Below are 14,210 nucleotides of genomic sequence, written 5' to 3'. Positions count from 1 at the left end.
TGCCACCCATGCCCTCCTTTCGTCCCAATGATTTGAAGGTCGTAATTGCTGAGATATGGTACAAGGAAAGATGCAGGTGGACATTTCTACTTCTCGCCGGGCCTCCTGACGCCGCGCACGCGGATGCGCTCAGCCGTCTGCACTCTTGGGCCCCATCTGAAATCAATCAGAGCAGCATCGTAGAATGAGCGGGAAGACAAGCAATCGAATCAGCAAGTGTGTGCATGGAAGCTGGATCGGCAAAGAGAGCGTGTACGTACCCTCGGACCTTCTTCTTTGGCTTGGCGTCGGTGATGAAGAGAGCTGGATCAGCGCCCTGGCGGAACTTCTCGCGTGCCCAAAGGAAGAACTTCCTGTCCTTGGTGGTGACGCCGGCCTCCTTGAGCTCGGTCGTGCGCACAGTGAAGATGTTGGACCACTTGTCGCCGATCGCTCCCGTCAGCGACGAGTTCGCCGCCAAGTCCCGACGAGTGCGCGAGATCGCCGTCAAGAACTTTTCCGCATTTGCAATGTCGCCTGCACATGTCAATTAGGCGTGGGCCCGGTTAGCAAGCTGCAACGGACCACGTTCAGAGACGACGATGCAAGCTTACCTTTTGGCTTGGGAATCGACTTGACTGGTGCTGCCACGGCTGCTGTTGTGGCGAAGGTCCTCGAGCTGGATGCCCTCACGGACGCCATCACTGTGGTCGGTAGTCGTGCGATCATTGTGGCAGTCTCTTTACGACGCTGGGAGGTTGTCGAGATGGTGTGGATATCAAAGTGAGAGCACTTGCACAAGGCTTGGGCGAGCAAAATGTGGAATCCCGGAACTCGCCCTCTTGCCGCCCACACCTTTTCTTCCGGACTGGGCCACCTTCAGTCACGTGGCGCTCGAGTCTAATTTGTAAGATCAAGCAAACTGACATGTTCAGACCTCGCGCAAATCGACAGCTCTTGGATCTTCATGAGCCGAGTTCCTTGCAACATCGGCCACACATCGAGGCCGCGCGAGTGCCACAGCTGCGCGGCAAGGATGTCAGGTTCGACGAGGAGTTTGAGACCGGTCCTCCCGGCGCAATTGTATCACCTCGGCACCTTCCAGCAGGCGCCCTGTCTGTGAACTTGGTCGTGCTGCTGGAATCGAAGGTCGATGTCTGGTGTGAGCGCTGCAATTTCGATGGATTGAACCAAGAAACAAGAGTCTACGCCACTGGAGCGAAGCCAGCTGTCAGATACGGCAGCGTAGCATGAACGCCGACCGCAACCGGCCCGGGTTATTGAGTACTTGCCAGCATGGACGTGCGGAGCCAGATGAACCGCTGAGCAGGGCCGAGTCGAAGAGGGGAGAGACGATCATTCCACCCTCTAACAAAGCCTCGGTCCACAGCAGCATGATCAAACGAGAGGCGACGTCCTGCTCGCCGCCGAGGATGTGTGCGCCTAGTCGGATCCAAGCTCGTCCTCGTCATCTGCGGCGACCGCCTGTCCGTCCACGACGATGCCGGATCCTCCTCCTCCTCTTCCCCATGCCAGCAGGCGTACAGTCCCTCATTGTTGCCCGCAAAGTCCTGCTGACCATCAAAAAGATCGACATTATCCGCGCAATTGGCCCAGCCATGTGCAATATCCTTGGCGTTTTTGCCAACAGCTTCGTCAAATAGACTGTTGCTGCTGTTGCTCTCCTCGACGCACGAACAGGCTGAGCTTGTACTTGATCTTGATGATCAAGCCATCCGAGCTCTCTTCGTCCACATCCATTGGCGATGGCAACTGGCATGGAGCTTACCGCCCGCGTCGAGGACGTGGACGAAGAGAGCTCACCGCCCGCGTTGAGGACGTGGACAAGGAGAGCTCACTGCTTGCATCAAGGATGTGGACTTAGGGAGCTCACCGCCCGCGTCAAGGACGAGGAGCACGGCAGCTGCAACGCCGAGCTCAAGAAGACAATATCATGGCTTTGCAAACTGGTCAAGCGCCTCCAGGTCCGAGACAGGCAGTTCTCAGACTTTGTCGAACCCAAGTTCCGCAAGACAAGTGATGTGCCCAAGAACACCAGCAAGCTCTTCTTGCGCAGGACTGCTGAGAAGTTGGTTTCTATGGTAAGTTCCCCATCGCTCAACTCACTTGGGCCGATGAAAGACTGACATGCTTGCTTAAACAGTACAAGCAGTACTGCATTGTTGCAAACCTTCCAAAGGTGGAGAAGCACCTCCTGAGGGTGTTCAAGCTCTTTATCGCCAACCTGACGGATTGCTTCGATCATCCAAAGGAGGTGCTTGGATGGAACCGCTTCGCAGCTCTTGCCAGCCTGGTCAGGGCTCCGGAAGCTGTGCGCACTTGCAGACGTCTAACTCTGCGTTCCATTGGCCGCTTCACCAGCGCCGACGGGTCCAGCTTCACCGCGCCAACGGATCCAACTTCACAAGTTCTGATGATGGTAGCAACAGAGACGACAATGAGGACCGCAACAAGAACCAGGACGACCGGCGCTTGAAAGCGTCTGAACGGAGCGACAACAAACTTGCCTTGGACCCGATGCTCAACTAGGCTCCAAGTTGAAGTGGGGAAAGGGGATCGATCTTGTCAACGCCAGCCTCCCACATTGATGGATGTTGGCATCAAGAGCTCGGATGGCTCAATCACGGCTCCGCATTGGCACAGCGTTGGCCCCCAGGACAAAGCCCCAGCCCAACAGCTGGCAGGCGCAGCTCAAGAAGACTATCACGTGGCTTCTCGACCCCGTCAAGCGCACAGGCAGCATTGCAACCGTGACTTCAACCAGGCAGGATGGTACTTAAGCTAGCCAGCGGCGCCTGCTCCCTAGGCAAACGTTGAGCATTGGAGCTGGATACGACCTCCCCCTTCTTGGTCGAAGTCTTGAGAAGGTGGTGCTTGGAGCGCTTCTTGGGTGTGGTGTGCGCGGGGCTGGGAGGCCAGACTGGCAGAGGTTCAAGGCAGCGTGGCAGCCTCGACGACGCCGAGCAGACGGACCGCCGTGCCGCTCCTCTCGCTCCCTCCCTCTCTCCCTCCCCCCCCCTCTCTCTCTCTCTCTCTCTCTCTCTCTCTCTCTCTCTCTCTCTCCCTCTCTCTCTCTCTCTCTCTGTGTGTGTCTGTGTCTGTGGCGCTCCTTGACTGGCAAGAGCAACCTCGGCGGCAAGCTGGCCGACGTTGACAACGAGTATGAGCTGGACAACAACGACGACAACAATGCCGCCTTGCAGCTCGAGGATGCCAACCTCAGTACTGTACCGTCGGCCGGGCCGAGCCCAGCAGGACGGTCTAAGTAGCAGGCGACAAGAACGAGCTCAAGCTTGATGACGGCAATTGCGCGACCGCCGTTCACGCAGCGCCCGTTTACCTGAAGTTGTGCGTAGCTGCAGTTGTCTCACGCTCGGCGCCATGGCGCGGCTCCCCCACCTCCACCATTCACGCTGGAGGATGGCCGCCTCGTTTCCTGGGACGGCATCAGGGCAGGTCATGTCGCTCCGATTCTTCCGAACTTCAGTACGGACGAGTGCCTCAAACTCTCTTTCCAAGCCATCACCCTATTCCATCGCGATCTGTTTCATTGATGATATCTACGTCGGACTCTGCTCGCTCCGCATCAGATCCGCACGCTGAGAGATTGGACCTGCATCTTGACGAGGTAGAGCGCGCGCGCCAGGGCCTGCGCGTTCGCGAGTGCCGGGTGCTTTTCGGCGGGATTCCCATGGGTAAATTGCTGCTGCAGGATGGGGTTGGGTGAAGCCGTGGGTATGGACCCGGTCGCAGCCGAAGCAGCGGAAGCGGAGGTCGGAAAGCCCGACATAAAGGGCCACTGAAAATTCAACGGATCGCTAGCGCCGTCTTGCGCAGAGCCTGCGTCGTTTCCGGTATTGTTGAGTCGGGGTCGAGTCGAGTCGTGCTGCTCGTCTCCGCGCAAGTCGGCACCCGAGGCGGATCGCTTGATGCCGCCTCTGTGCAAGCTCGGCTCGACTCCGTTGTCGCCTACCGCGGAATGGAACGAGTGGCTGGTGATGCGAAAGACGTAGAGCTGGACAAACTTTTCGGTGACTTCCAGCAGCGAATCGGCCTCCTTGGCCATGAGAAAAGTCTCCCGACGCTGCACGAGCATGAGGAGCAGGCCAGCCGCATGGCCCAGCAGCCAGTGGTAGAACTGCGGAAGATACGACAGCTTTTCGCCAAACTCGGTGGTGGCGAGCTTGAGCGCAAAGAGAGCCGAATGCTTTGCGGTCGAGATGGTGCGCAGCTGGGCGACAGCGAGCCGCGAAAAGTTGGGCGGATTCGAGTTGGAGGCGGCCTTGAGCGCGTGCTGTGTCTCGTCCAGGATGCCCACGTCGGGATCAAGCGGATGGGATGCCAAAAACGTGCGCGAGAGGTGGTAGAGAAGCGAGAGGTCGACCGATTCGAGCGAACTGTCCGACAGATCGGAATGCTGCGAGGTGAGCAATCGCCACCGATTCAGCTCCTCGAGCCATTCCCGCCATCGCTCGACCATCTGTGATGCATCATTCGGCGTGGCGTCTGGCCGCGATGTGGGCCGGTTCGACCCCCGTGAAGTGTCATTGGTCGAGGCCGCAGCAGAGCGCGCCGAGCGGTGCAGATCTTGAGCTGCGAGCAGGATCGACATCATGCGGGCATGCGCCACCAGCTGACGGTCGGACGCCAGCGAGCTCATCCCTCCCGCGCCGTCATTGTACGCCGCAGGGGCAGCAGCAGAGTAAGAGTGGTTCGAGTTGGGCGTGCCGGTACCACCCTTGAGCGGCTGATTGGGTTCAGCAGAGCCTTCGTTCTTGGCAAGCGACTCGGCGATTTCCACGCTGTGGCTGCTGGCATTGAGGAGGCCTTGGCAGTAATGCGCAGGGTCGCTCACGGGGAACAAGCTCGGCGTGTCATTGATGACAGCCTGTTGTGCTTCAGTGATGTACGACATGAGCCAGATTCGCAACTTGCCAACGAGATCGATCTGGCGGAAAGGCGGCAGAATCGTCATCCACTCGCCAAGCGTCTGTGCAGAGCGTACTTCAAAGTGCTCGAGATAGCCGATAGCCCAGTAGCGTGCCAAGCGCGCTACGGACAGTGCGGTTTGACCACCGAGCCAGCATGCCGCAATGCACGCGCCCGTGATCTCCTCGACGCCAATCCCGAGCTCTGGATCGAGGGGAGCCGAGCGATCGATGGGCTGGTCGAGCAAGAGAGGCGAGGAGAAGGCCTCGTGTCGGAGGCGCTCGAAAAGCTTGCGGGAGTTGGGCTCGTGCATCGCAGAGACCATGAGGATGCACGCGATGATGAGCGGCGTCATGTGTTCGTTGGCCGGGTAGGCGGGGAATCCAAAGCAGTGAGGCTGCAAGTACCTTGCAAAGAACTTGAAGAGGTGACGCGCGTGGTCCATCGACACGAGGCCCATGGATATGACCGTGAGTCGAGGATCGTTCCGCCCGATACGATTCGTGGGCGCAGCGTAAGGCGAGTCGAATGCTGATTGATGGTCCGAAGCGGAATGCTGCCTCGACTCGGCGGCGTGTTCATACGAGTGAGCAGCATAGATCAACGAGGAAGGGCGGGTCTGACCAGGCTCGAGCGTCGGCGCGTGGTGCGCTTGCCGCACGTTCGAGGGGTACTTTGATCGAGCTGAACTGGATGGATCCGGCCCAAAGCGGCCCGCAGCTGATGAGTGTATTGACGTGCTTCCCGGGTAGAATGGCAAGGAGCCATGGGTCGAGGCAGGCAGCGGAGGCGATGGAGGGTATGGATTGCGAAGCGGTCGGAACGACTGTGCACTGGCAGGCGGGGAGCGGTAGGCTCGGTTCGTCGATCCAAAGCTGGAAGACGAAGGGGATGAAATGCTGCGCGGATGCGAGTCACCTGGGCTCAACAGGCCAGCCGCACCGTCGAAACCAAGATAAGTTGTGGATGAGGGCCGATTGTGAAAGCCAGTGGGATTGTGATGCAGCAATGGGTCGGATGGGCCCGGCGTGTCCGCAGTCGCTCGACCCTGAGCAGCGTTTGCGGCTCGCATCGAGGGCGGAGGCGGTCGATACAGAGCAGCGTGTGCCTGTGCCTTCCGAGGGGAAGGTGCGGACATTGGTGAGCTGCTGGAGCCAATCGCATCGGATCGACGGTGGTCATCGTGGCTTACGTGTTGCTGCTGCTGCTGCTGCTGCTGTTGCCTCTGCTGCTGTTGTACGAGCCATTCGACGCTCTCTCCGAGCCTCGACAGGACATCATCAGTCCTCTCGCGCCACGACTCGTCGTCCGCTCGCAGACGGAACTTGCACTGGCTTTCTTGGTTGGTGTCTTTGCAGCGCTTGCAGGGCGGGGCTCCGTCGTGGATGCATTTGACTTTGGAGCGGCGACAAAGCACACAGGCTTTTTGAGGCTTGACTTCGATGTGCGGGAGGGATGCGAGCGCCGCGCTTTCTCGCGGAGCTGCTTGACGCGGCGAGGCCGCCGAGTGCGGCGAAGCAGACAGCGCTCCGTCGGAATGCGAGGCGGCTGCTTTCGCTTGCGATTTGGGCTTGGGCGGCATGGTAGAGAGCAGCCAGCTCTGCTCACTGGCGAACGAGCGGATGTCAGCCTGCCGGTCTTTCCAGTCCGAGGCGAACGAAGATAAAGGCACTAGGAACGGTGGTAGCACGTCGAGTGGAGCGAGTCACCGCACAGACACTTGGCCACGTTTCCGTGATTTCAGGGTCGTTACTCCCGAGCCGAACCACGTCCCGACTTCCGATGCAGTCAAATCCGGAAGTGGAAAATGCAGCGTAGCGCCTCGTCGACGTCCGGGCGGAAGTGGTTTGAGCCGCTTCAACAGGTCAGATCGTCAGCTCAGGCTCCCGAACGGAACGCTCGACGTTGTGCAATCCTGCAAGACGGATCACAGACGTGTATCAAGTCCGCCCGCCTTCGGTGCTGTTCCACTCAGGAGACACCTTGATTTGCATCACTGAACCAACCAAGCTTTGACTCCGAAGGCCGAGCCTAAGTCGGTCACATCGTCAAGCTTTCCCGTACATCCGAAACACTTGAGTAGCGTGTGACTGACACAAGGTCACAAAGTTCGACCAGGATTTGGCAAAGCTTAGCACTTGTGTGAGGTCTGTGATCCGGACATCGCACACAGGCTCTGCAACAGCCACGCTGCCGGTCTCAAGCGGTCCAATTCGTTCGGCCATGACAGCCGGTCACATTCTGTTCGCGATCTGATCACGCTGTTCGAAAAGTGATGTACTGTGCTGTATTGAGAGAACATTGCGCGACAGTTTCCGACACAAGACAAAGATGAACAGCTCAGCGGACGGAATGTTCCAGGTCGTTCAGCCGAGTCGTCCACAGAGGAGGAACGAGCTGGATAGTTATGACAAGGTTGATGCAACGACACGAGGTCGCAAAGTTCGCTGCTGTAGCCCAGTTTGTCCCGTCACAGAAGATGTGGGTTTCATCATCTAATGGACTCTTTAAAGGGCAGGATACTCAAAGGGAAGGGGGTGCGGGAGAAGGGGAAGGGAAACGGACAGGGAAAAGAGAGAAGGAAGGCGGAAGCAGCAAGGTGTGCGGAAGCGTCTGATCACGATGGCGAGTCTTTGATGACGAGCGAAGTGCCGTCCACACAGCAAGCGTGCTCAGACCGTAGGGCCACAGGCGAGAAGAGTCGGAGGTGAGCCGAAGCGCGGTCGTTTCCTGGTTTCGATGCTTTGATGGTGGTGGGAAGAAGGAAGAGGCGCAGGGTTACGACCTGCGCAATTTCGGTGCTCCCTCCTGCCGCAGTCGGAAGAAAAAGACCAAAAAGGGGAAATGAAAAAAGGGGAGTGAGGATATGGGTGGTCTCGATGAGCATTCACAACCGCTCATTTTGACCCATTCTGGTTGTCAGGGTCTTTAGCTCAGCAGTAGAGCGGCAGACTTCGGCACAAAGTCGAAGGACACCTTCAAGGTACACCGTCTTGGTTTCTGCAGGTCGCGGGTTCAATCCCCGTAGGACTCTCTTTTTGTCGAGCTTGCAGTCCAACACCCCCGACGAAAGACGCGTCTGTCTGCACCCTCGCGTCATGAGTTGATTCCGCACTGACGTTTGTGCGGGTTGCTCAGCCACCTTTCCCTTTCTCATCTTTCTGGACCGACCAACGGCCGCTTCTCGCAGCGAAACACTGCATGTCATAGTCGTCACCTATGGCAGCCGCAGGCGGCGGACGAGCAAGGGCACCTCGAGCGCGTGCGGCGCGGACCGCAGAATCGCGTGGCAGCAGAAGTGGGAGACGGAGACGCGGAGAAGACGAGGAGAGGGAGGATGACCATCCGACTTACGACGTAGGTGACGACGAAGATCTCGCCGAGGAAGACGACGATGATCAAGAGGAAGAGTCGGAAGACGAGGACGACGATGACGACGATGACAACGACGACGACGAAGACGAGGATGACGAGGATGGAGACGCCGATGCGGACGAAGACGACGACGAGTCGCCCTTCAAGTTTCTCGAGCGGCTGGACCCCAACTGGCTCACACGGCGAAGCTACCCTCAAGCTACGCTATCCGCTCAGCCGTCGAGTGCGATTAGCGTCGACGGCCGCTCGCCAGCGGGCGGAGCAGACGATGCCGAGTTCTACGCTGCCATGATTCAAATGCTCACGCATGTGCTCGGATCGTCCGACTCCATCGGCTGGGCGAGCCAGGCCACGCCCGGGTCCCAGCTTGCGCCATCGCCCTTTGCACATCCACAGAGCAGCCCAGCGCAGACGCCGAACCACGCAGGCCCATCACATGCTGGACCGTCACGCTCTACGTCTCTTCGGAGCAAGAACGAGCTGTCGGCGCTTCAGCCGCTCATCCAGGCGCTGATCGCTCGTTTGGGCAAAGACCAGCAGGTTTCGCGCCGTCCGGTCGGCGAGCAGGATCTCACGGCGCTGCTCCAGACCCTGATGGAACAGCAGCAGCGGCAACAGCAGCAGCAGCACAGCCAACGACGAAGCTCGGACGGTCAAGCTGCGCAAGTCTTTCCTTCTTCTAACTATCACTTTGCGCAACCGAGTCTTGCTACGCAGGTTGCCTCTGATAGTGCTCCCGGCCGCTCGCATCCGCAGACGGATCAAACAGGTGTTGGGTTCAGCATCCCTGCGCAGGACGCGTACCGGCCGCTCCACTTTGCCGATCTCGACTTTGAAGACGAGGACGAGGACGACCCGGACTTCAATCCGGATCTCAATCCCGACCTGCCTCTGCCCTCGGCGTGGTCGCTGGCGGTACGCGACGTTGTGGCTTCAGAAAAGTCTCGCGCTGCAGCTGCGGCCGTTGCTGCATCTCATTCGGGCACGCCATCAGGAACTCAAACGCCTGCCGATGCTGCGCGGCGGGGATCATACAGAGAAGGCGACCCGCGTCCGCATGCACACTTGTTCCCGCGTCCCACTTCTTTTGCCACGGAGGCGGATCGACCGCAGGCAAAGGAGCCTTCGACCCACGCGAGCACTTTCGTTAGCGAAGCAGAGGAAGATCTCTCCACAGCAGGCCACGTCGACACTCATGCAGGAGCCGAGGCTGTTCGTGCCGCAAGTACGGCGCAGTCCGCGCCAGAGCAGAGAGAGCAGAGCGTTCCGCGCAAGCGAGGCCGCAAGCCCGTACTCGAGCCAGGCGAAGCTCAGCGTCGACGCGCACAGAGGAACGTCGAGTACCAACGCATGCGACGCCAGGTCAAGAAGGCCGAAGAGTCGGAGCAGAGCGAGGCCGTACTCGAGCTCCGCGCCGAGGTCAAGATGCTGCGCGCCGAGATGGAGCGTCTCCGCGACGAGAACGCCATGCTACGAGCACAGCGCGAGCTCGACCGGCTCCAGCGCTCAAACCACCATTGAAAGCACCACGCCCGACCCCTTCCCGCATAGCGTCGACCTTCCTTCCCAGCTCCAATTCCGCAGTCGCATTTGTAGTCTATCCGCATCCGCATTCGCATCAGCATTCCCCCTGTCTTCTTTATTGGCGTCCTCAAAAGAGATTCTCAGTAGTGACCACATCCAGAACACACGCTCCGTAAAAAGTCAGATCTAGAAGCTGAGTTTTCATTCCATGAAGACCGGCATCGGGGAATGGGCCGGGCCGACTGCACAGAAGGGAGGGGGAGGAGGAGCGAAGAGTACGCAGGGGACCGTTTAACCGGAGCCGCCCTTGTAGACCTTGCCGAACATGACCTCCTGGAGCTTGTCGTAACCGGAGAGCACACCGGCACCGGCGATACCACGGAGAATGTTGGCACCGGCACCCTTGAAGAGCGACGAGACACCCTCGGCGGCGACGATGGAGCGACCGGCATCGAACATGTTCTTGTAGTGAACCTTGCCACCCGAGGTCATCATCATGCGACGACGGATGGTGTCGAGAGGGTAGGAAGCAAGACCAGCACCGGTGGTAACACCCCAGCCGAGGAGGAACGAGGCGAGGAAGTTGTTCGAGAGGTTGCCGGTGAGCAGGACGGGCTTGAGCGAGTCGTACATGCCGAAGTAGAGACCGCGGTAGACGACGATACCGACGACCGAGGGGACGAAGCCACGGTAGAGACCGGCGACACCGTCCGAGGCGATGGTCTTGCGGTAGACGTCGACGAGGCCGTTGAACTGGCGGTCTCCTCCGCCCTTGGCAGCCGACTTGGCGTCGTTGGCAAGACGGGTACGGGCATAGTCGAGCGAGTAGACGAAGAGGAGCGACGAGGCACCGGCGGCACCACCGGAGGCAAGGTTGGCCGTGAGCGACTTCCAGTAGGGAGCGGTCTTGGGGACGGCGAAGAGCGACTTGAAGAAGTCCTTGAAGGCGAAGTTGAGCGCCTGGGTGGGGAAGTAACGGATGACGTTAGCGGTGTTACCACGCCAGAGCGAAACCATGCCCTCCTGCTGGTAGGTGCGGACGAAGCAGTCGCCAATGCCCTTGTAGGGGGCGGCAAGACGGCCCTGCTTGATCATCTCGTCCTGGTTCTGGATGAGGAGCTTGATTCGCTCAATGGGGGCAGCAGCCGTCTTGGAGACGGCGGCGGAAACACCACCCATGAGGAAGTCGGTGGCGAAGCCACTCATGGTCTTCTTGGTCTTGGCGGGGTCAGCGACGGTACCCATTTTGACTGAAGGGGTTGAGGTGAGAGGGGAAAGGGTTGATTGTCAGCCAGATGCTACGAAAAATAATTGTCGGTTGCACAACAGATGCACCGAGAAGCGGACCAAGCAGCGACAACCTAGTGCGACGGCGAGGATCGTGAGTATCCAAGAACACTCTGCTGATGATGAGGCGCTAGTCATAGCACACGGCATGCCCAGCTCACATCTCAACAGCAGTCCGACGACTTTCCGAGCGCAATCGGCACTCGGAAGCGTCGGCAAACTTGTATGCTCCTGATCTCGACGGCGACGACGACGATGGATATGCAGGCTTTGGAGGAGGGGTATCGGAGAGCATGTGTGACAACCTGAGGCGATGCTGGTGAAGCACGGCCATGGGACGAGGCATGCTTACCTGTACTACGAAAGAGAGGTGGTAGGTAGGTGAAAGTAAGAAGGAAGGGATGCGCCGAAGGCAGGTATTTTTCAAGGGGATCGCGCGGGCGAGGGCCAGGGGTGGACGGCCACGGCGACGAATGATTGGCCCTCCCTCCGTCCGTCCGACCGCCCGACCTGAATCGCGCAATGGCCAGCGCGGGCCACACTGGCACAGAGCGGGCGAGCGAACGAGAAGATAGGCGGGCGAAAGCAGAAGAAAACGAAATTTCGGCCAGCAGCGGCAACAGGCGCTGGTGCGCACCGAGTGAATTCGAACCAACAGCACACACTGGTCAAGTGCCCAGCGCACCCGCGAGATCGTGCGTTGGATAGGGAAGGACCGGAGCAGAAACGCACCACCAGAAGTTCGAACCTGCCGCCCTCGCTCGCTCGGTGCTCTGTGCGGCGCCGCGCCAAGCTGGCAGCGGTCAGCGCGGCTTTGACTTCCGACGCTGCACTCGCTGATACCTGCGATCTTGGCCCTCCCACATGCGTTCCGGCACTCGCTGTATCTCGAGACAGAATAGTCAAAGGTCTCCTATTGCACATGTCCACATCACACCCGATGCCAGCTCTTGGTCCAACAGTGAGGGAGCTGGCCATGCTACAGACCAGCGGGTCCAAATCACAGCTATAGCGCCGCGCTTGACGGAGCACCGATGATGCCAACGGCCACCCATCCCGCCAGGAAGAATTTTTTTTTTTTTTTGCCGGTGCGCGGTCCTGCTTTGCGGTGGCTGCCGTCGCTCGTGAACGCCGAGGCGAGGCGTCAGGTCAGGGGGGAATTCTTGCAAAATCAATCGTGCGTGCGCTTTGCCGGTCACTTCGGAAGAAATCGATCTGGCCGAACATCCAGCGTCGCTTTGGAGGAATACAAAAATCGCAACTAATTTGTAGCTGCGGCCATTACAGCCACCTTTCAACCCGATAGTCACTTTCCGGCTTCAAGCGACAGGCCGGAGCAGCACCGATCGATGCGAACCCCGTCAGACTGGGCTCGTCTCGGGTCCGACGCCATGCTCTTCACTGGCCTCGAGCGGGACTTGCGCTCGATGTGACCCTGAGCGGGTGTTTCCTTCGAAACCCCACTGGCGCGATACCGCTAGTGCCAGCCTGTCACCCAGGGCAAGCTGCTGCCCACGTCGATCCTGTCAGACGGGGTCCCCATATCCACACGAAAGTTTTCGGCTATCCCGCCTCGGCGCTCCGGATCCTGACTGCTGGCGAATCAACGCATCCCGAATGGTAGCGCCAGCTTGCAGCGTTGGTTGACCTTGTCCGCTGCTGTCGCGACCAGCGATATAACACCGCTCGTCGATCTGACATCTTACGGGTTGGCCCTCGGCAAGCGCACTTCATTCGAACACACCCGGCCAGGTGTTGGTCTCAGGTCATGACGGCGTGAGACGGGGTATATTGAATCGGCGATCTCTGCCGTCCTGTGCTGCACCGGTCTCGTTCGGCCTGCTGCTACTGCTTCGATGGGCGACCCTTGGACGGCGCACCAGACGCGTTGGTGGGAGTGCCAAAGATCCTCTCGCGCGCCAGACGATACTCTTCTTGGCGCTGCTCCACTGTCTTGCGCTCCTGGGAGGACGAATTCGACATGCTCGCCGATGTTCCGTCGCTGCGTACGCCTGGAGCCACATTCCTGGGCCGCTGGAGGATCCGCGGTGGTTCGGCCATAGCAGGGCTGCCTGCGTATGGTGACGAGGCGATCGACCCGTTCTCGCCGCGAGCATTCACCCGCTGGCCGTAGGCAGACCCGGGCAGTGTTCGGCCTGGACCCGAAACGACGAGCGGGACGGCCGTAGGTGCCTGTGAGTTGCTGCAAGAGCCATTTCATCAATCGCGCGTAGACGATCCGGACGCCCGATGTTAGTCCCTGAGCCTGGCGATGCGATGCGAGCCGTTACTTACGCTGAGGTCCACTCGTCCTTGGATGCGCGGAAGACGTCCACCTGCGCTGTGCTCGTCTCTGCTGCATCTTTCTGCTGCATCGGAGCTGTGTCCTCGTCGCTGCTCTCGGCGTCCCAGTCGTCGACGACATCATCCTGCTGCTTCTTCTGCCGTGCCGCGATCGAAGAGGAAGATGGTTTGAATTTGGTGGTGGCCACGATCTCATCCTTCCCTATCGAGCCTTCCATGGTGCCGATGCGCCAGAGAGGGCCGTGCGAATCACGCGAGTATCCAACTCGGGTTTCCCCTCGAGCGTGTTGTTCCGGCGGCTTCGGCTCTTTGACCTAGGTTCAACCTAGGAGAGCACTCCTAGCTCGTGTGAAGGCAACGTCGGATGCAATGTGCGGTGGTCCACGCTCGAACGAGGTTCTCTCGGGCCTGAGAAGGAGGGGTCCAAGTCAATCGCATCGGCCGACTTCCGAAAAGTGCTTGCTTGCACCCTGACCACAGGGCCTTTTTTGGGCTCCATTTTCATTGCCGCTTTTTTCATTTCGGTGAGGACTGGTGACTGTGACTTCAAGAAGGTCGTTTTCCGAATTCCGCGTTGTGACAAGACGCGTTGTGGAGGCTCTTGCGCCCTGCAGGCTGAGCTGAGTTGCATGCGCAAGAGCGGCGCTTCTGCGCAAAAAAGGCCCGCCACCGCCCTCATCCACCTTCCCCAACTACCCTTCTGACCGACTGCTCGCCAATGCGCCCACAGATTGCCGTATCTCTGTGACAGCAAGCAGCCGAGACTACACAGGCGGTCGACCGAGCACTCA

The 14,210-nt window shown here is 59.3% G+C and overlaps 7 protein-coding genes and 1 non-coding gene across 8 annotated transcripts; 4 read left to right on the top strand and 4 right to left on the bottom strand.

Moving 5' to 3' along the window:
* Positions 1-86: 86 nt before the first annotated feature.
* On the bottom strand, positions 87-708 carry PAN0_002c1007 (vacuolar fusion protein mon1; the record flags this gene model as incomplete). Its single annotated transcript, XM_014803174.1, has 3 exons — positions 87-156; positions 261-516; positions 594-708. The coding sequence occupies 3 exons, from the start codon at positions 706-708 to the stop codon at positions 87-89; spliced, it is 441 nt and encodes a 146-aa protein (XP_014658660.1).
* Positions 709-1,508: 800 nt separating this feature from the next.
* On the top strand, positions 1,509-2,529 carry PAN0_002d1006 (uncharacterized protein; the record flags this gene model as incomplete). Its single annotated transcript, XM_014803173.1, has 4 exons — positions 1,509-1,600; positions 1,712-2,081; positions 2,144-2,311; positions 2,362-2,529. The coding sequence occupies 4 exons, from the start codon at positions 1,509-1,511 to the stop codon at positions 2,527-2,529; spliced, it is 798 nt and encodes a 265-aa protein (XP_014658659.1).
* Positions 2,530-2,591: 62 nt separating this feature from the next.
* Positions 2,592-3,269, top strand: PAN0_002d1005 (uncharacterized protein; the record flags this gene model as incomplete). Its single annotated transcript, XM_014803172.1, has 2 exons — positions 2,592-2,750; positions 3,123-3,269. The coding sequence occupies 2 exons, from the start codon at positions 2,592-2,594 to the stop codon at positions 3,267-3,269; spliced, it is 306 nt and encodes a 101-aa protein (XP_014658658.1).
* A 317-nt stretch (positions 3,270-3,586) lies between these two features.
* On the bottom strand, positions 3,587-6,511 carry PAN0_002c1004 (uncharacterized protein; the record flags this gene model as incomplete). Its single annotated transcript, XM_014803171.1, has 1 exon — positions 3,587-6,511. One exon carries the CDS (start codon positions 6,509-6,511, stop codon positions 3,587-3,589), a length of 2,925 nt encoding a protein of 974 aa, XP_014658657.1.
* Positions 6,512-7,851: 1,340 nt separating this feature from the next.
* PAN0_t002d0002 lies at positions 7,852-7,963 on the top strand. The gene is made up of 2 exons: positions 7,852-7,887; positions 7,928-7,963. It is a non-coding gene; the product is annotated as a tRNA-Arg (tRNA).
* A 185-nt stretch (positions 7,964-8,148) lies between these two features.
* On the top strand, positions 8,149-9,825 carry PAN0_002d1003 (uncharacterized protein; the record flags this gene model as incomplete). Its single annotated transcript, XM_014803170.1, has 1 exon — positions 8,149-9,825. One exon carries the CDS (start codon positions 8,149-8,151, stop codon positions 9,823-9,825), a length of 1,677 nt encoding a protein of 558 aa, XP_014658656.1.
* A 294-nt stretch (positions 9,826-10,119) lies between these two features.
* Positions 10,120-11,073, bottom strand: PAN0_002c1002 (mitochondrial carrier; the record flags this gene model as incomplete). Its single annotated transcript, XM_014803169.1, has 1 exon — positions 10,120-11,073. The coding sequence occupies one exon, from the start codon at positions 11,071-11,073 to the stop codon at positions 10,120-10,122; it is 954 nt and encodes a 317-aa protein (XP_014658655.1).
* A 1,887-nt stretch (positions 11,074-12,960) lies between these two features.
* PAN0_002c1001 (uncharacterized protein) lies at positions 12,961-13,637 on the bottom strand (the record flags this gene model as incomplete). The annotated part of the gene is made up of 2 exons (XM_014803168.1): positions 12,961-13,318; positions 13,411-13,637. The coding sequence occupies 2 exons, from the start codon at positions 13,635-13,637 to the stop codon at positions 12,961-12,963; spliced, it is 585 nt and encodes a 194-aa protein (XP_014658654.1).
* Positions 13,638-14,210: the final 573 nt, after the last annotated feature.

Source organism: Moesziomyces antarcticus, assembly GCF_000747765.1.
Source record: "Moesziomyces antarcticus DNA, scaffold: scaffold_v10002, strain JCM 10317, whole genome shotgun sequence".
NCBI lineage: Eukaryota > Fungi > Basidiomycota > Ustilaginomycetes > Ustilaginales > Ustilaginaceae > Moesziomyces > Moesziomyces antarcticus.
Note: the sequence above shows the minus strand (reverse complement) of the source record. Positions and strands in the feature narration are given on the sequence as shown.